General features: G+C 37.3%; 1 protein-coding gene and 1 long non-coding RNA gene across 3 annotated transcripts in view; one reads left to right on the top strand and one right to left on the bottom strand.

The window, feature by feature from the left end:
* Window positions 1-20,382, top strand: part of LOC110178215 (uncharacterized) — a 46,372-nt gene that overhangs the window by 22,961 nt on the left and 3,029 nt on the right. The window contains exon 2 of the long non-coding RNA XR_002319335.2: window positions 523-544. This is a non-coding gene — a long non-coding RNA (uncharacterized LOC110178215). The remainder of the gene's footprint in view (window positions 1-522; window positions 545-20,382) is intronic.
* On the bottom strand, window positions 3,488-19,859 carry bowl (brother of odd with entrails limited). 2 transcript variants are annotated; one of them, XM_020945251.2, is made up of 3 exons: window positions 18,708-19,859; window positions 8,371-9,272; window positions 3,488-5,761 (listed from the first exon to the last, which is right to left on the bottom strand). In XM_020945251.2, exons 2-3 carry the CDS (start codon window positions 9,240-9,242, stop codon window positions 4,342-4,344), a joined length of 2,292 nt encoding a protein of 763 aa, XP_020800910.2. In that variant the 5' UTR covers window positions 9,243-9,272; window positions 18,708-19,859; the 3' UTR covers window positions 3,488-4,341. The 2 variants fall into 2 exon arrangements, with proteins under 2 accessions (XP_020800910.2, XP_020800911.2); XM_020945252.2 differs by lacking the exon at window positions 18,708-19,859 and adding an exon at window positions 10,198-10,428.

Here is a 20,382-nt window from a genome sequence, read left to right as displayed (position 1 = left end):
CTATTTGTTTTATGTTTGATAAGTTTCAGCCAAATAACCAATTATTTGGATATTTTTTCAATTTTATCTTTTTTTGCTTAATGATTAATATATAAGTTACAATGGCAGTGGATGTTAGCTCAACCAAAACCCTATTTATTATCGTTAATCACTTGGCTTACTTGTTTTTAAAGAGAAATAAAAACAAAGCACAAATAAAACAAGCAATTAAATGATGTATATTTCCATTTGAGATATAAATTCACTTATTTTTTCAAATATCTTAATTCACCACACCAGGTGTTCGTTTCTGGAACTATTTGGAAAAGGCGCCACTGTTTCCGTGTGAGGTTCGGGAACTAAGCGTCTGTAAAATAATGTAGAATTTTTGTAAGATTCGTTGTAACTGAGGATCAATAATAATACATTAAATTAAAGTTTATATATATATGACTATAGTTACAAATAAAATGTAAGACAAAATCAAAACAGTCTATAATATTTTAAAAATGTACACATATTTTATTCTTTTTTATTTTACAGAAATAAAATTAAACATATGCTGGTAAGTTATAAGTCTTAAAACGCATATTGTCATTTCACAAATTAAATAGAGAAAATTCCTACCTGTTACATTACACTACTTTTTCAGCATATTATTATTTAGTTCAGAAGTTTAAAACTCAGTGAAGGAGTCATTTCCGACCCTATAAATCATATATATTCTTGATCAGCATGAAAAGTCGAGTTGATCTAGCCATGTTCAGAAGAAAACAAAAAATGAAAATTTTTTATCAAAATTTCATTGTTAAAAATTGTCATTGTCAAAATATTAAAATTTGACAAACTTCAAATTTTCCAAAAACCAAAAACTTTATATGCAGATTTGTTAACCTTATAAAAACTAGGACAGAACAGCTTTCTGAATTGAAATTAATGCTTTCTTGGTTTAGTTATGAGTTTTTTAAATTTTAATTTACCGAAGAAATTATATAAATATATTGATAAACATCAACTCAAATAATGGTATTATAATATCAGTCAGAAGCTTAAAAAGCAGTGAAGGAATCATTTCCGACCCTATAAACCATATATATTTTTGATCAGCATCAACTGGAGAATCCATCTAGCCATGACCGAAAGAAAAAATAATTTGAAAATTTGTTATCAAAATTTTATTGTTAAATATTGATATTGTCAAAATATTTAAATTTGACAAAATTTAAATTTGCTTGAAATCTTAAACTCAGTATGCAGATTTGTTAACCTTATAAAAACTAGAACAGAGCAGCTTTCCGAATTAAAATTAATGCTTTTTTGGCATAGTTATGAAATTTTTAAATATTGATTTATCGATGAAATTGTCAAATGAAATTGTAAAATATAGATAAATTCGACTCACAGAATGGTATTATGATTTTGGTCAGACGCTTGAAATAATGTGAAAGACTCATTTCCGACCCTATAACACATATATATTCTTGATCAGCATTAACAGCAGAATCTTTCTAGGCATGTAGAAAAGAATTTTTTTTTGAAAATTTTACCAACATTTTTCTAGGCGGTTTTTAGATTTTTTACAATTTCAAAAAGCGCAAAAACAAATTAAATTTTATAATTTCAATTTGAGTATGCAGATTTATAAACATATTAATAACTAGGACAGCACTGAAAACTTAATCGAAATAAATTAATTTTTGGCTTAGTTTTAAGTTTGTTAAGCTTTGATTTTTTAAATATGTAAACATACACAAATATTCACAAATATCGATTAAAAAAATGCTGATGTATTAAACTGAGTTATGATTGATTTCCGTAACTATCGTAGAAACCGATTGAAAATTGTAGTTCTCTTCTTATTTTTCTAAAATAATGTTTTAAATTTTAATTTTAATTTAAAGTTTTAGAAAAAAACATGGATTTATTAACATAATAAAAATTGTCGTTTTCCCTACTTCGCTCCAACATTTTTTCTTTTGTAAATATATACGCACGTATGCTTCTGTTAAGCCTAACTTCTCTTGGGATTTAAATTTTAAAACCATTTTCAACAAATTGCAATTCTTGATGCATAAAAATAACATAAAATTTGCGCGGCAAATTATAAAGAAAAGTGGTAATAACCGAGACCATTCTCACGCACCGTTTTTGTTTTATTTGGCAAACAAATCACGTGCTTTCCTGGGACCCGAGATGATATCATCTTAGTGGAGAAACTTGGCGAATTATTTTATAGTTGAGTCCCAAATTGATGTCATTTGCTGGGAAAAGTACGTTTATATTTGGCGGAAAGGGCGGCATTCCAGGAAACGCACATCTGGCGGCTAGGATGATGACAATTTGCGTGGCATTTTAATTGAACTTTCTACGTGTCCAAGTGCCTTGTACTTGATTTCAGTCCCTGGCCCCTCCCGCCCGCACCTCTCTCTAAATCGATTTGCCGGAGAGTCAATGTTAAAGGCGTTGCCACAAACCGCAAACTGTCGTGTCTGCCGTGTCTAGGAAGGTGAGGGTGAGGTGAGGGGCCTCGAAACGTGCCCGAAGTATTATAACGCCCGCCGGCAGAGTCTGAGTCTGTGTGATTGATGGCCCCAAAACGCGAGTGAGTCAGTGGATTTTTGTTTTCAATATAGCTCCATGCAGATCCCTTTCGATCTTGACAGCGATCTCTCTAAAATCAACATAACTTTTATGGGAAATAAACTGCCAAGATTGGTAGTTACTGAAATAAAGTAGAATTTAGTTGGGGGCAGAGGCCTTGAAGTTCTCTTAGCGCTAAATCTAGATATCTTTTTAAGGCCTAATTTAAAGAAATTTAAAAGAATCCTATATTTTGATATACCTTTTGCATTTATTTTAATTAATTAAAATATAAAACAGGGCATTTTTCATATATTTTCAAAATAATTGCTTCAATCATAACTATGTTAAACATATCCCTATTTTCTTAATCGATATTTATCGATGTTTTGATATGTATGAGAATTTTTTCGATAATTCAAAGTTTAAAAAACTCATAACTCAGTTAAAAATGCTTTAATTTTAATTCGGAAAACGTTCTAATGTTAGTTTTTATTGGGTTTAAAAATCTGCATACTCAGTTGAAAATGAAAAAAAATTAAATTTTTTTCGTCTTTTTCTTTCCAATTTTAAAAATGATAAAATGCTGAAAAAAATTTGCAATTTTTTTTTCCTTCCGGAGATGTCTATATCGATTCGGCTGTTAATGCTGATCAAGAATATATATGATTTGTAGGGTCGGAAATGATTCCTTCACATCTTTTTAAGCTTCAGACTGAAATTAGTTTACCTTGCGTAAAACAATAGTTTGTATAGTTTTGACTCATAAATTATACATCTTCTGGTAGCTAAATATCAAAACAAAATAAATAAATAAGTAAAGAATTAATGGAAATGGAATTACAAAAATTTGTAATCTAATATAATAAATTCCCTTTCCAAAACAGAAAAGAAAACAACCCACCCCCCAATTAAAAAAACCATAGAATTTTTCCATATTAATGCAATCTTTATTTGTAATAAAACTAACTCGCTATATGGTTTGCATAAAAATCATTTAAAATTCAAGGAAGACCATGGAATGGAATGCTTACTTATACAACTCACTTACTTACTAACAAAATGGCTTAAATTATAAACTTAGCCTAAATTACATAAGGTTCAACTGGAATGTTGTTTAGTTTTCATTTTCGATTTTTGAATTTGTTTTGTTTTTTTACTTTTACTTTCAACCATTTTTTCCCTACAGACAAAATCGATTTACGATTTTCGATTTCATTGTTGTTTTTCTCAATTAAGATTAGCTTACGGGATAAGGAAACATAAATTAAAAGTTGGCATCCACTCGACAAAAAACAGCAACACTTAGTGTTGTTGTAGCCAGGCACACAAGCACTCACAAAAAAACTAAGCGATAGACTCTCGTACTTAAACATTTAAATGATCAGATTTAAGCTAAGTCTTAACACCTAACTTATGTATATATATTTATAGAATATATATTTTAAGGGCTCTATAAAATGCAACAACAGAGTTTCAGTTTCTTTAAGCTTACAATTATAGCTTAGGGAATGCGTTTTGTTTTTGTCATATATTTAAGTCTATTGCCTTGCCTAGAGACATTACACTAAAATGTACTAAAACCTAACTCTAATTAAGTGTTAAATGTTTCGGGATTAATATCCCTTATGGGAACAAGTTTTTTAAGGACCCAAAATCGGTTTCAGATCATGTTTTATGGAATTAAGTTTGGTAAAGGCCTTACGGAAATCGCAGGAGATTTGAAATGAATTTCATAATCACAGCAATATCTGTGGCCTCTCCGATACTTTTAGATTAGTGTCAACGCCTCATGATGTCCTCAATGCTAAATCCTGTCCTTCTGGGTGGCGCCGCTGGTGGTGCTATGGGTGGGACTGCCACAGGTGGTGCTCCTGGCCCAGGTGGTGCTCCTGCTCCCTTTTCGCACTTGGTTTCCGTGCTCGGTGGGGGTTTTCCCAGCAGCTGCCTTGGGGGATGTCGTGACATATTCAAGGCATATATACCCGGGTTATCCACAAAGGTCCTGGGGCCTCCCAGGCCAGGATGATGGTGATGATGATGGTGCTGGGGATCCATCAGGTCCAAGGTGGGTGGCGGAGGCGGCAGGATCCGCTTTCGCATGGGAATTGAACCCAGGAAGCTGGGCATTGCCTCGTGTGGCGAGTGCAGAGGCTGATTGGGTGGCTTACTCGTCTCTGGCTGGATGCTGATGCTAGGAGGAGTTGGTGGCGGTGGAGCAGCCTTCGAGAGGTTCAAGCTCTTGTGGTGCAGATCACGACGAACATGGAGAATCGGCAAATAGGGATCGCCATTGGGTGGCAGCAAGTGTGCGTGTCCCAATGGAGGAGGAGGTGGACCAGCTCCTGGCGGGTATCGCACAAAGGAAGGTGGTACCGATAGACTGGGATTGGGGGGCGGCTCCTCTAGGTGCTTCTCGCCATGCGGTCTCATCGTATAGGTCTCCCCGCCCTCGTGGTGGCAGTGGGTAACGCCCTGCCGCTCCGGTTTGCCGGTGGCACTGGAAGATGCCGAGGCAACGCCGGAGACGATGGCATCACTGCTAGCAGCAGCAGAAGCCTTGCCTGCCGGAAAACGAGCGGCCACCAGGGCCACTTCTGCACGCTCTTCATCCTCTGGGTCAAAGTCCTCCTCCTCTTCTGCTCCGGCTCCATCTCTGGCTTGCAGATCCTGTAGGTCCTCCTCCTCGTCGTAGTCATCGAACTCCTCCTCACTCTCTTCGTGGTGGTGATCCAGGGCACCAGCCTTTCGCTTGAGTCTCATCCTCTCGGACTCTGATTTCTCACCGCCAGGTCCAGAAGAATCCCCCAAATTATGAACCGGTGACTGCCGGGGTGAATCCACCTCCAGCAAGGAGTCCTCCTCATCGCCGCTCAAGTTTCTGGCCTCATCCTCCTCGCCCACGTCCACATAGTCACCCGAATTGACCTCGCCGACGGCGTGGGTCAGGGCATGGCGCCGTAGATCGCAGTTCCGGCGGAAGACCTTGCCGCAGGAGGAGCACTCGTAGGGCTTGTGATCCGTGTGGGTGAGCAGATGGGTCTTCAGGTTGGAGCGCTGATTGAAGGACCTGCTGCAGACGGGACACTTGTGCGGCGACTCCTCCATGTGCAGGATCTTGTGCACGGCCAGCGTTCGTGACTGGCAGAAACCCTTGCCGCACTCCGTGCACTTGAAGGGTTTCTCCTTAGAGTGGATATACCTGGGGAGGGTGGAAAAGAGGAAGAGTTTAGCCAGGTGACATTTAATTGGAAAATGCGTGGGTGGATTGGTAGTTCGGTAACTGCAATTGGCAGTTTAGGTTGACAGTTATGGCCGCTCTTATTTACTTAAAGCCAAAACAGAGATACCCTAGCAAAGAGCTTATCGAAAAGTATTAGTTGAACTTAAAAATAGACTGATGGGGATTATAAATTAGTTGAATTAAACATTAAATATTAAATCAGCATTTTTAACATATTAGCTAAAGCATAGGATACACTCTCTCTCTCTCTCTGTGTTTCTCTAGCTGCTTGGGCTTGCCTAACGCTCCCTCTGCCTTTCTCTAGAGATAACTCTTACTCTCTCGCTCTCACATTCTCTGTTCTCTTTGCTTGGAGAGTATAAATACAGGCCCAGCAGCGGCTCTGGCCTCAGTCTGTGTGCGGCCTCCCCACTGTAAACATCGGAAGTGATAGTGGCAGTGATAGTGATTGCCCTTCAACCCAAAAAAATATTATCTAATCAATGTAATAGATTTGGATAACCTATTTATTTATGAATATTGTTTTTTAACCCTTATGATAGTTTCAAAATTGACGCAACTATTAAACCCTTGCATGACATTATAATTTCAGTCTGAAGCCTAAAACGCATTGAAGGAGTCATTTCCAACCCTATAATCCATATATATTCTTGATCAGGATGAAAAGCCGGATCGATCTAGCCATGTCCGAAAGAAAAAAAAATTTGACCCTTTTTAATCAAAATTTTATTGTTAGAAATTGTCATTGTAAAAATGTGAAAATTTGACAAAACTTAAATTTTCTTTAATCTTGAAACTCAATATGCAGATTTGTTAACCTTATAAAGACTAGCAAAGAACAGCTTTTCGAATTGAAATTAATGCATTTTTGACTTAGTTATGAGTTTTTTAAATATCAATTTGTTGCAAAAAATTGTCATATAAATATATCGATAAATGTCAACTCAAAAAAAGTTTATAATATCAGTCAGCAGCTGAAAACACAGTGAAGGAGTCATTTCCGACCCTATAAATCATATAAATTCTTGATCAGCATGAAAAGCCGAATCGATCTAGCCATGTCCAAAAGAAAAAAAAATTGATAATTTTTTGTCAAAATTTTATTATTTAAATCCTAGTCAAAATCTTAAAATTTTACGAAAATTCAAATTCTTAAAAACAAAAAACTCAATAAGCAGATAAGCAGATCTCATAAAAACTAGCACAGAACAGCTTTCCGAAATGAAATTAGTGCATTTTTGGCTTAGTTATGATATTTCAAAAACTTGGATTAACCTAAAAAATTTACTTCTAAAAAAACATATTTTAGGTGATTGCCAGAAGTCATGTACATTTATATTTGTAATAAAAACGTTAATAAAATTTTCATTTAACTGCAAAGGGTATTTAAGTTTCTGTAATGCTGAGCTTGGCTTTGCCTGCATTCATTTTTAATGTTTATGGCGGCCATCTTGGCAATGGCGTCCACTTGTTGTTGGCAAGCAGCAGCCGCAGCAGCAGAAGCATCTCGGCCCCAGTGGAAGTCCCCATCTTCTCGGCATCAGCTTCGGATTCAGCTTCAGCTACAGCATCAGCATCAGCCTCTTTGGAGGCAGCCAGCAGCTGCTGCTGGCGAGAAACCGAAAAAAAAACAGGTTCTGCCTCTTCCGAGATTCTTCTCCCATGGAAAAAGAAGAATTAGCCCCGCGGCAAAAAGCAAACAAACGACAAATGGACCGATACCGAACGATCAAAAGACAGAACGCTCTGCGGACAGGCTGTCCGTGTACGGAGGAGGAGGAGGAGACCTGCTGCCTGGGATCGGGGCTGGGATCCTATATACATGGGGCTCCCCTTGGCATTCCCCCCTGACTTTGATACTGGCTGGCAGAGACCCCAAAAGGAAAACCAAACAGAGTTAATTAACTTTGCTGTGTGTTGCCATGGCTTGCGTCAAGTGTTGTACTCTTTCGGTTAAGATAGACAGTCGGAAAAGGCCAGAAGTTTGGGCTAGAATATTCCTGGAATTTTTCACTTAGATTGGAAAAGGATTTTTTTTGGTTAAAAGAGAGTTGGATTGGTTGGGAATCTAAAGAAAATTTTTGCGTATAACTATCTGTAGAAAGTATCTTTTTAAGGTATAGGTTCTGTATTTTAAAGATCTAAATTTAGGATAATATGATAGCTGAAAAAGTATAAATGTTTAATACCATTTTCTTCCTTTCAAATACAGCCTTAACTTTGTTTACAATCTCAGTAATATTTAAAACAATATCTTTCTCTATGAATTCTTATTTACTTAAAGTCCATGTTAAGCTTCAAATATTTACTAATTTATTCGTCCTAAGAGGTATCTAATACTTTAAAAAGAAATAATTAATTTTCCCCTCTAATATGTATAGATCTCTGATTAATCTTTAATATTTTCTCCCTTTGAAAGGGTATTTCTTGAGTCTTCTTCTTGTCTCCAAATAAAATCTAAAACTTAAATGCAGGCCTGAAGCCGCCTGGCTGGCAATTACCAAGGCAGACACTCCCCCTTTCTATATATATATATATAATTTTTTTGGATCTTAGTCGCAACTCACCTGTGATCCCTGAGGTGATCCTGTCGCCGGAACGCCTTGCCGCAGATATCACAGGAATAGGGCCGCTCGTCCGTGTGCGTCCTTTCGTGGATGAGCAGATTGTACGACTTGGTGAACTGCCGGTTGCAGAATTTGCAGATGAACTGCTTCTTGGGCCTCGAAGCCCGTCCCGGTGCCCTCAGTAGCCGCCGATCCAGGCCGGCATGCATACCCGGTCCCAAGCCAGGTGGGAAGAGACCGGCGGCAGCTGCCGCTGCAGCAGCAGCTCCTGGCGGGAAGGGAAAGCTCCCAGCTCCCGTGGGCGAGGGTCCCGGTCCGGTGAGATATGGCGGCGGTGGGACGCCAGGTGGGGCATATAGGACACCTGGTGGCGGCACTCCTGGTGGACCACCACCGGGACCACGTCCCAGCATGGCTGCCGCTGCGGCTGCTTCCCGGAGAGCCAGCTCCTTGCGCTTGTCCGCCATCATGGCGATGATTTCGTAGTTGGAATTACTGCCGGGCCTCACTTTTCCGGTGGGCAGGACCGGAACAAAGGCGGAGATCTCTCTGTGATGCGGTGGCGGTGGCCCCGGTGGTCCACCATGGAGTCCCGCCAGATGCTGTTGATACGCCAGCTGTGTTTCGTAGGCCGACATCCGGCTGGCCGAAGAGTTCCTCGAATCGCCGCCATTCTGGGAGCCACCATCGGAGGATCCACCGCCGCCCGCTCCGTTCCGCTCCACCGAGGCAGCCGCCGCCGCTCCACCAACGGCAGCCGCTGCCGCTGCCACCGAGGACATGAACTGATCCATGCGGGAGGGACGCAGCATGGGAATCGCTCCGCCGCCTCCTCCGCCGGAGATCTCGCTGGATGAGCTTTCCGTGGGCATCGTGGGGGCTCCACTCACATGCCGTTAGAACTGGAAATGAGAATGGGAAATAAATTAGGGCTGGCTAGGTGTAAGGTGGCAGTAAATAACAATTAGTGGAGACGCCTTGGCCGTGCTAATTGTAGCAGGTTAATTGGCCCCTCTTCATTTTTTGGTTTTTTTTCTGTTCGAGTGTTATCTTAATTGCGTTCCAAGTGCTATAAACAGTTATTTCCAGGTTGTATTTTTATAGCTGCCACGGTAGAACGAGGCATGATAAACCCACCTGGAGGCAGGGATCTTAGTTAATGGAAATTTGTATAAATTTATATTTATATTTAAAAGGGGTTTAAATTCTGGTTTAATCAGAATCAGAATTTTCAGTAGCTCATAGCTTTTTATTATTCCAATATTTTAGAAAAATATTGAAAATAAGTTAAAGAAGCTGGATCAAAAGGAGTTAATGTTTTTATTCACTCACTGAAAATATAAACTTATATCAAGGCTGGGTACTCTGAAAACCAGCTAATACCTTCTCTAAGAAAATATTTTATATAGAAGGCATTAAAATACAGCACCGAACATTAAGGAATACATATTATTTATTTTAGTAAATGTTGAATAATATAATAATTAAAATTCCTTTATCATTAATGTTTACATCCATTTCCATACAGTGATAAACTTTATTAAATGATTAAAATCATTTTTTATAAATCCCAAAATAAATTTGTAATTTTTTAATTCATTTTTCTTTCTCTCCTAGTAATAACTCTCTTTTAAAGCGCTTTAACACCTTTAAGTTTATTTTTTGCACTTCTTATCGCAAAATAAACCGACTTTCATTGCACTTGCACTAAATAAAATAAATAAACAACTCAACTGGATAATTTCTTTATAAAAACAGGCCTTAAAACTTGAGACTTTAAAACCAAAAGTTTGCTCTTAACTTAGTTAAGTTTTCTTGGAGAATTACCCATAAGCTTTGAATAGGAACCTTGATTTTCACAGGGTAAACCATTAGTTTATCACTGCTTAGCTTTTCCATATGAATTTTGTGTATATTTTATTGCTCTTTGAGCCTTTGTTGCGGTTGTTGTTTTATTATTATCAGCGGCGGACTGCCGACGACGGCGAGTGAAACTAAACTGAAAACGAGTCGCAGTTGGCGCGATCTGGTGCTGCCGCCGCTGCTGCCAGGTTAGATAAGATTGTGCGTCTAAAAACCTATGGAAAAATAAAAACCTGCCTCCGCTGTGAGTAAGCAAGTAAGCCAGCACAGTAGTAACGATATAAACACAGACGCACACCACGCTACCTGCGGCTCAGATACGGCACTCGCAGATACAGATACAAAGATACAGCGCTCGCTGCGCACACAGATGCAGATACAGGGGCAGGCAGGCAGCCAAGTTGCCGTCGCTTTTGGTAAATGACTCGAACCGAACCGAACCCAACTCGACCGACTGCTTACTGGATTTACGCAACAGGAGCCTCGACTTCTGAGTGCGCCCAGCGGAGTGGAGAACGTGATCATCGCGATAATAACAAAATAATGCAGATAATAATGATCACAATGATGGCCAGAACCATAAAACTTGTGGAGTGTCCCAAGTCACAGGGTTTTCTCAGACTTTGCACGGCGAAAAGTTAAGGTTCAAGAGCTCAAGAATTTGAAATCATTAAATAGGAACTAGGGAAATTTAATATATATTATAAGAAGGGAATCTGTCATATCAAGGCTCTATAGTAAATACATAAGAAATCTAAGATGATCTTGTAAAGATAAAATCATATAAAGTATCCAACTTTACTTAGGCATAACCAATATCTGTCATCAGTAGCCTTTGCTTTTTGATTAATTTAAGCCAATCTAGTAGCAGTTGGTAGCATTTTTGTTACATTTTATACTTTAGTTTTAATCTTCTTTAAAAAATCAAATACCCCCAAACTCTGACCAATATTAAACCCCAAGTAAATAAAGAATCTATACAAAATATTAATATTTAAATACAAATGTAACCCCATTTTTTTTACCGTGTCCTCCTCTACCTTTTCTCTGTGAGCCTCATTTAAATTTATAACCAGTTGAGCAAAGGTAGAAAAAAGGTGGAAAAAAATTACCCTGCTGTCTGGGCAACGACAGTTTTGCTTATCATTTTGCTAGAATCCCACTCTCCGGCTCTCCGACTCGGTTGATTTTGATTTTGAATGCAAAATGCTGCAACGTCATCAAGATCAACATTAAGAGCCAACAGATCAGTCAGAAGAAGCAGAAGACGGGAGAAAATAAAATACAAATCTGGCCAAGATTTTGTGGCAGTTGAAGAGGCGCCCATTGTGGCTAGATATACCGTTCTTCTGGGTTTATTGTGGAGCTCTTATCTAGGGAAATAAGTTTTTTTTTGGCATTGTCGGAGAGAGCCCGCTGTCAGATTAGCTCTATAAAGTAGCTGGAAGCATGACTTGATCATGGGTCTCATTGTTATGGCTTTATAGGGAATGGAATGACTTGGCAAGTGGAATGCGTAGTTCAAGTGGAAAAAATATGAGGTGAACCTCATGTTCATAATTTAAATATCTGTGGAACTTATCTTGTGACTTATCAGGATAGAACTATGATAATCTTACAGTACTCAGGGACATCTAGTGACTCACAAAGGGAACTGTGGAACTTAATTAATATTATACCTACAGACAGACCTTTTCAAGGATTATTTCTTATGTGAATATGTTAAACTCTTAGTAACTCCTAGTTACTTTTCATCATAGCTCTCTGGAAAAATGTTTAATAATTCAATAATAAATATTAACCCATAACAGTATCTCTTTCAGCTATAAACCCACTCAGGCCTTTACAGGTTTTCCCTCAGAAGCACATGCCAAACTAATCCCCACTTTTATGGCTTAATAATTGAATAATGCCTATAACCATATATGATAATATATATATCTAATCTAATCCATTGCCCACTATCTATGTGTTGGATCAATAAAGAAGCTTATCTGATCTGTTTATGACACTCTGGTTACTATAAATCCGACCTGATATGATCATCAGTGGATGAGCCACTAATATCTCATTCGATTACGATTCCATATCGATAATAATAAAACTCCCCCAACTCCGGATCACGTAGTTTTCTGGTAGCCTCGAAAGTGTAACCGTAACCCGTTTCTGGTTTTCATACAGATATATTTTTTGTACCGAGACTTTTTTCTAGGCTTTTGTTGTTTCCTCACTTTTGCATTTACGACCCGCACACACACACTCCTGGCACATACAAAGTACAATTCCAACGTTCATTATCTTTTTGAAACATCGGCACTTTTGAAAAAAAAAAAAAAGAAAACGTCAAGCCAAATAAGAAAAACAAATAAAAATCCATGTAAATAATGGACATCATCAGCGCAAAAGCGACGGCACGTAGCCTATAGAGAGAGAGGGAGAGAGGGAGAGAGAAAGAGAGAGAGAGGGAGAGAGGTGAGATACCGATACCGATACAGATGCGGATACCGCGATACAAAGATACACGGATACTACAGATACACAGGCAGCAAAGCGTTTGCGCAAACGGTTGCCCAGCAAATGAAGCCAAAGGCTTAAAAATTTCCAATATGTGTACTATGGCTATGAGATGCACTGTCCAAAAAAAGGGGGGATTCTAACTTAAAGAACCTATTAAAATTATTTAAGACAAAATAGGGAAGCCAATGTTCACACAGCCTTGCTGTTTCCAATTGATTAATAGGATCGAATAGATCATAATTAAGCTTATGATTTTTGTATTCTTGAACTTATTTTTATCAATTTCTATGACAATTTTGTTAGATTAATTGAATTCTTGAATTCTGAAAGCTTCTCTATGTTAGTTTTTATTTGCTTAATAAAAATGAATACTCAATTCAAAATTTCAAAAAACGAGAACATTTTCGATTTTTTTAAAAACATTTTCACCTCTAAAAAATTGTGAAAAAATATACATTTTTTTGTTTCTTTCCACTATGCCTAGAAAGATTCGCCTGTTGATGCAGATCAAGAATATATATGATTTATAGGGTCGAAAATGATTCCTTCACTGAGTTACATGCTTCAGACTGAATTTAACATGCCCAGAAAGAGTATATATATTCGATATGACGATTTTTCTATAACCCAAAGCTCAAAAAACTCATAACTTAGCCAAAAATGCATAAATTTCGATTTGGAAAGCTTTTCTGTACTAGTTTTTTATAGATTAAGTCTGTATACCTTGATTTAATTTTGAAACTTTTATAATTTTTTTCAAATTTTTCAAAATGTAAATATTGTAAACAAAGCTTATAAAATTAGGAAAAAATTGACAAAACAAAAATTTTCTTTCCTGATCAAGAATATATAGTTTATAGGGTCGGAAATGACTCCTTCACTGTATTTTAAGCTTCTAACTTATGATTAATTCGCCCTTTTTGAGTCTTCTGACTAAAATAATAATACCCTTGATGAGTATAAAAATCTTCACAACTTAACTGAACTTAACTTAATAATTATTTAACCTTTTAAAATAGTATTTTATTTCATCATATTAATTCACGAAAAGTTTAATTAAATTATTGCTTTCAGTTAAATTCTAAATTTTATTTTATAAATTATACTTATTTATTTATTCCGTTTACTTGTACTTCATCATAGGTGAATTTTAAGACAAAAACTTTTTACAATTTCCAAATGAATACACATACTATCTAAAGCCATGGCTTGTAATTGTAATGATCTAAATTTTTTTCTAGTGTATCGTACATATAATAAAAAGAGCCAGAAGAGCAACTACTACTGCTGGCGTAGGAAAAATAAGAAAAGATATCGAGGAGCAATTTGGCTGCCACTTTTTTCCCCTCCTCTTCTGCCTCGTTTTTTTTTACTTCTTCTGCGGACTGGGTCCGGGATCGGTTCGTTTGTTGGCTGGGTTTTTGTGTGTAAACATCAGAGTCTGAGGCCCAGCATAGTGCAGAGTGAAAAGGTTTCAGTTGATAAAAAAAAACTCAGAAAAATATACAAACACACACACACACACAGAGACTGGGCAAACGGATTTAGTGTTTGTATAGAAAACGCTGCGAGTAGAGAGCCAAGAGGTGTAGAAGGGGAGTTTGTCCCTCTGATGATGGCCTACGATGGCTTGGAAATGTCCAGGCTGTCTTACTGCCCAGTACTTATTTTTCTTTAAGGTGTTAAAACGGGTATATCCACTAGGCAAAAAGTAGGATGCTTAATAATTACTTTTTTACTAATCAGACTATAATAAACAATTCATCGGTATAAGGATGCAATATTTTAGGAAAAGGGTAATGATAAAATATATATAAAAAATCGATATTCCGCTTAATAAATCGATTTAATCAAAACATATATAATAAATTTAGTTCTTAAAATGCTATAATTTATAAAATACTATTGACAAATAAATTATAGCATCTATCCGATATCTTTTTTGACTAATATTTCTATAATAAAACTTCTTGATACATGAAGTTTCCCTGATATTTTCAATATGATATGATAATATAATGTGATAATATTTGTGGATATAATATATCAAACTTTTCTTTAATTTTCATTAGTATTATAGAACACTTTATAAGTAAGCTACTTCTTTAGGAAGTTTATTTATATTTTATTTTGTAATATTTAGAAAATTACCCTACGACCTAAGACGTTTTTTCCAGCTCATCATTTAAGCTCCTTTCCCAACTCGTATTTATTTTATACCCTAAAAAAATACACGATAAGTTCCACCCCTAGGGTATTTTGGTAGTTCATCAGCTCAGGGCTTCCTCCCTTTCTGCTGACCATATCTCGCTTATGGGCCGAGGAGTGCTTACCGGGTTCTCCTCTACACTTCAACTTCAGTTTGCTTACAAAACACCAGCCAACAAAAAACAACAAACAAACCAAGAGAAGAAGGGGTACAAAAAAATTAAAGAAAGAGGAAAAAAAAGGGTCGCCCAGATCGGTTTTGCAGCTCGGAATGCTCTTGGCCAGGCATCGTCTCTGTTCTTTCCTTTTTTAAATTTTAATCCCTTCGGGACATGGGCCATACGATTTTTCCTGCCGGGGCGAAGGTAGCTAATAATCAAGAAACCAAGACAGGAGGAGGAGAGGAGAAGGGAAGGGCAGTCTTATAATTATAGTCCAAGACCTGACTGGCTGCCCGGCTGCCTGCACTTCACATGCGTTAATCTGAAAAACCCTTTCGGGGCAGCCGCAGCAGCATCTGAGATTATAGTCGAAGCTATTAAAAATCTAGCATAATCATGGCCTGTGGTGGAAAAACAAGTTGCCCTAGCCGCATCGATCCTCCTTTGGCTGCTCGCTGCTCTCCCAGCCTTGTCTATATAATTTTCTTGATTAATATCCATGAGATTTACACATTTGGAGTGCCTTTCTGCTGGCCAGAGTACCCACTGCCCATTAATTTCAAAGAGCTTTTTGCTAATTTCGCGGCCATGTTTTCTGAACTGCTAATGAAGTTTTATGGGTTCGGGAATGCAGCTGCTGCTGCGGTTGCTTTAGCCTGGATTGATAATGTCGTTAGCATAAATTGAAAACGCTTTAAAGTTATGACTAAAGAATTTTGTATTGTTGAAGGAAGCAAGGAGAATGTGGCAAAACGAGATCGAGATTCTGTGTGTTCAGCTAACAAGGTTCTTAAAATATATCTCTACCTTATTGCTTTACATTTCCTTTAGATAAATAATGTAATTCCATCTGCAAGTCAAGTGAAACATCTTGGAAAATAATCCCCTCTGACTTGGCACAAGTCCTAGTCGTTTTTCTATTCTTCAAATATATAATTCTTCTCGACTTAAGTTTGACTCAAAACCCTAATCCCTCTTGCAGTTAATCTACTTTGTATGCTAAGCCGATCTCTTCATAAATTTCTTGGTATATTGTTCTGCTTCATTCAAGAATTTCACCCCGTGAATAGAGCTCTTAAGGTCTTTTGTTCAAGTGATTGCTACTTTTTCCTAGACATCCCATTGTACGTGGGTTATTCTTATTTATTACAGAAGTTTATGCTAAATAGGTTTTACGAGAAAGAGTCTTCCCTAAGACTTCGATTTATTAGTGCAAGGAGATTCTGATTTATGAATTAATTAATAACCAAGTTTTAGTGCGCAAGAGAATGTGATAATCATTTCAATCAATTTACTCAATTCCATAAAAAATCTATGTTCTGTTAATAGAATTAAATATTCATATTCCCCTTTGGACAACGTCTAATTTCCTCATCAAAATTGATGAGATTGAACTGGTCGATCAGGTGAATTATAGACACGTGCCAAAGCGAAAAAAATAAACCAGGTGTGTCCGATATGGCAAAACCCTAACGAGCCATTGTTCCGCGCCTCGCTTTATGGCCAACTAAAATTCATCAGCTATTTTGTCACGAGTTTACGTTTTTCCCCATTTAACGATCTTAATTTTAATTAATTTCCATGTTCGATTTTCCTGAGGCAATTAACCAGAGATCCCCCCTCCCACTGTTGCAACCGAAATATGTATAAAGAAGAAAAGGCAGCAGGAAAACCCACCCAAAGCGATCAAATGCAATAAACTTTTATGGTTTTTACTCCCCATTCTTATGCTAAAAACTCATTTTCGGATAGACCCATAAACCGAGACAATGAACAAATCCCAAATAGATCTCCACTGAGGCGAAACAAAAGCCAATAACTTTATAGAACCGCAACCCAAAAAAAAAAAAAAAAAAAATACAAAAATCGGAGAAAAAAATACTCACAAGACTGTGAGAGCGCGGGAGGCGTTTTTTACCCACCAAAACAAAAAGCTTAAAAAATAAGAAAAATGTAAGAGGAAAAAAGTAAAACATTTAAACGAAATCAAGAGATGTAGATGACGATGATGATGATGTTGCTGATGATGATGATGCTCGGTAACTGAAGCAGACTGAATCTGAATCTCTGTATCTAAGCCCCGAAGACCCAAAACTGAAAACTGAAATCCGAAAACCAAAAACCGGATTCAAAGTCGCGGCTGGAGCGACTGAGATGGCGAGAGAGCGACCAGCGACCAGTGGCCACTGGCACTGGCTACAAGTGAACTGGTTTACAAATAAAAAAAAAATATATATAAAAAAATGAGAAAAAAAACAGAGGTGGAAAAATTGTAGAATCCAGAGTTTCCAAGACGAATTCTTAAATACTCTGCACAAGATATAGTAATGACAATTTTGTGAGAAGATCTAGGAAAAGATTATTATTGAATTACTTGCAGAGATTGCATTTAAAGAATAAACCTAAAAATAAACCAAGATTCAATGAATTATTAAATTAAAGATTAAGAAAATTTTAATGTAACAATATCAATATACATTACTTTAAAATTTTGAAAAATTGTTTTTGATTTCATTGAGACATGAAGAAAATCATAATACTTCTTTTAATATCCTAGTTATAAGAAATATTCATAAAGACTAGATTTTTGAAGTTTTAGATATTCTGACTATGATATTAATAATGCAATTCAATATAATTTCAATATGAGTATCAATGATTTTTTTGATAAATCAGTATGGTTTTAGTTTATTTAAAGGAAATATTTATATTTAATCTAAATAAATATTTTCTTAAGAATTACATATATTTTCGATTTTTAAACCTTTTTGAGATATTTAGTGTAATTTTCTTAACTTTTTTAAAGTTGAAGGAAGCAGTACTTTAAACACTTTTTAAAACAAGGCCAATGTTGAAGGAAAATATAATTTTTAAAACCCTTTCTTCAGTAAAACAAATTCACGGAATATAATTTCAGAAAATATTTAATATTAAAATCCATTTCCAATATGTTTTTTAATACAAAACTACCCAATAAATGTGAGTACCCTCTGCAAGAGATCACTAGGCGGAGACCCACAGAATTCCAAGCGAAGGTTTTTTGTAGAGTCCGGCTCGAGCCGGGCTCAGTCCCGCGTCGAAATGAGCGCCACAGCAAAAAATACAAAATGTAAAAAAGCAACAACTATTTTCCAAAGGGAGGGGAGGGTGACGAGGGGGTGGGGGTGGGGCATACTCCACCACGGACTGTGCGGCACCACACTGAGTTCGGTGGCAATGACAGTGGCACATGCAGTTGTAGTGGAAGCCGCTTGTCGGTCGACAGTCCGCCAACCGAACCGCCAACGTTGTGGCCCTCTCGCTCCTCTCCTCACCCAGATCAGGTTTTGAGAAATCTCAAAGTCTCTCTTCATCTCTCTCTCTCTCTCTCTCTCTCTCTCTCTCTCTTTCTCTCCCTACTCGCTATGTTTTCCGTTTACTCGCTGGCTTTTTGGCCAACGCAAAATTACCAAAATACAATCAAAAAAATTCAAATATAATTAGCTAAGCTTGGCTAGGGCCAAATAAAAATAATAACAAAAGAATAAGTGATGTTTGGAATTTTTTGGGTGTTTTGTGTTCATTTTAGTGGGCAGGGCCTGTTCTTACCAGTGGCTTAAACTGAAGAAAGCCTGAGGGCTCTGTAAGCCGGAGAGCTGAGCTGACAAGTATCCAAAGTAGTTTTGTTTTTTTTGTTTTGTGTTTTTTTGAACAAGTTTTTGTGGCTTTTTGTGTTGTTTAATTTTTAAGTATTAAATGCTTGGCATTGTTTTTTGTTTTCTTTTTGTTGTAGATAGAAATCTTTATTGTTTAAGAGACACTTGAACTGGGTTCTGTTTGTTTTTTGATTTTCCAATTGAATTGTGATTTTTTTAAATTGTAGTTTTATATTCTATTTCCATTGGGGCACTTTTTCAGTTTTATTTCTGTGAATTAAAAAAGGTTTGGAATTGTAGAAAATTATGTTTAAGAAGGAACTGAATATTATTTTTAATGGGTTTTGCAATTTTGAAATTGCAGTTGTTCTTCAATATTTGTATTTTAAATATTGCAAATTTTCTTATACAATTTTCCCAGCACACGCGATATAAAAAGTGTATTAAAAAAGTAACCAACGAACGCAGTGGGACAATTTTGAGATACAAATCACGGCACGATCGCTCGAGGGGGCGTCCGAGGGGGCGGGCGGTTACGGGAGCAGCGGCAGCATCAACGGCAGTCAGCTACCACAAACCACGTAGTAGTTGCCAGCAACAACAACAACAACAACGACAGAAAAAAACCGACAAAAACCACGTACAACTCGTACAATCAACGCACACACACACGCCGAGCAGAGAATGTATCTCACAGATACAGGCGAATGAAAAACCCGAACCGAAAACCTCAAAACCGAAACCGAACGAGAACGAGATACAACCACGGCAGCTGAAATGTGTTTTTCTACATTTTGTTTGAAATAGGAGCTGAAGCCAGTGCAGCTACCAATTCGCTCCTCAAGTAGTCCCCAACTCTTCCCACACACACAAGCCGAGAGCCAGCCAGGCAGGCCCAGTCAGTTGCAGTTGAAAAGCGCTTTTCTCGCGGCAACAAGTTCACTCGCACTCACACTTACTCTCACACACATAGATACACCATAAGATACAGATAGAGCGAGAGGGAGAGGGAGAGCAACATACAATGCGATGCAGTTCACTTTTCCCGATCAACGAACCACGATCCGCGCGCAGGTGCGTTGGCCACGATTATCACTCGAAGACTGAGCCACGAATTGTCGAATAAGGCCCAAACGGAGAAAGAGAGACCCGTTGAAGTGAGAGAAACAGGCTGGGAAATAGAAAAGAGAGAGAAGATAGGGAGAGTAGCGAGTAGCGAGCGGGAGCAGGAAAACCAGCTTAGTGCACTGAAAGATAATTTAATGCATTCTTTATATAACGTATGTGTCACAGATCATGTTAACAGAGCACTTTCATCAGTTTTTAAAGGTTTTAAGACTGAAACCTTTTTCCAGGACTAATTTCGTTAGGACAACAAAAGAACCCTTTGGGAATTATAGCGTTAGAGTGGCTAAAATGGACTTAGAGCTCACCTTATACTTAAAGATTTCTATAAAAACAGTAAACTGAAGGATTGGTATAATAAAATAGAGTTCTATCATAACTTTTTATAACATTCTTATTAAGAGAACTGATTTTACTAAGACAATACATAAAACACGTTGGGAATTATATCGTTAAAATGGCAATAATAACTTTAGAGCTACATTACCTTATTTAACATTATT

This window comes from Drosophila serrata, unplaced genomic scaffold (assembly GCF_035046125.1).
Source record: "Drosophila serrata isolate PLE 108 unplaced genomic scaffold, ASM3504612v1 contig_240, whole genome shotgun sequence".
Lineage (NCBI taxonomy): Eukaryota > Metazoa > Arthropoda > Insecta > Diptera > Drosophilidae > Drosophila > Drosophila serrata.
The sequence above is the reverse complement of the archived record's forward strand: the minus strand, read 5'-3'. Positions and strand labels throughout refer to the sequence as shown.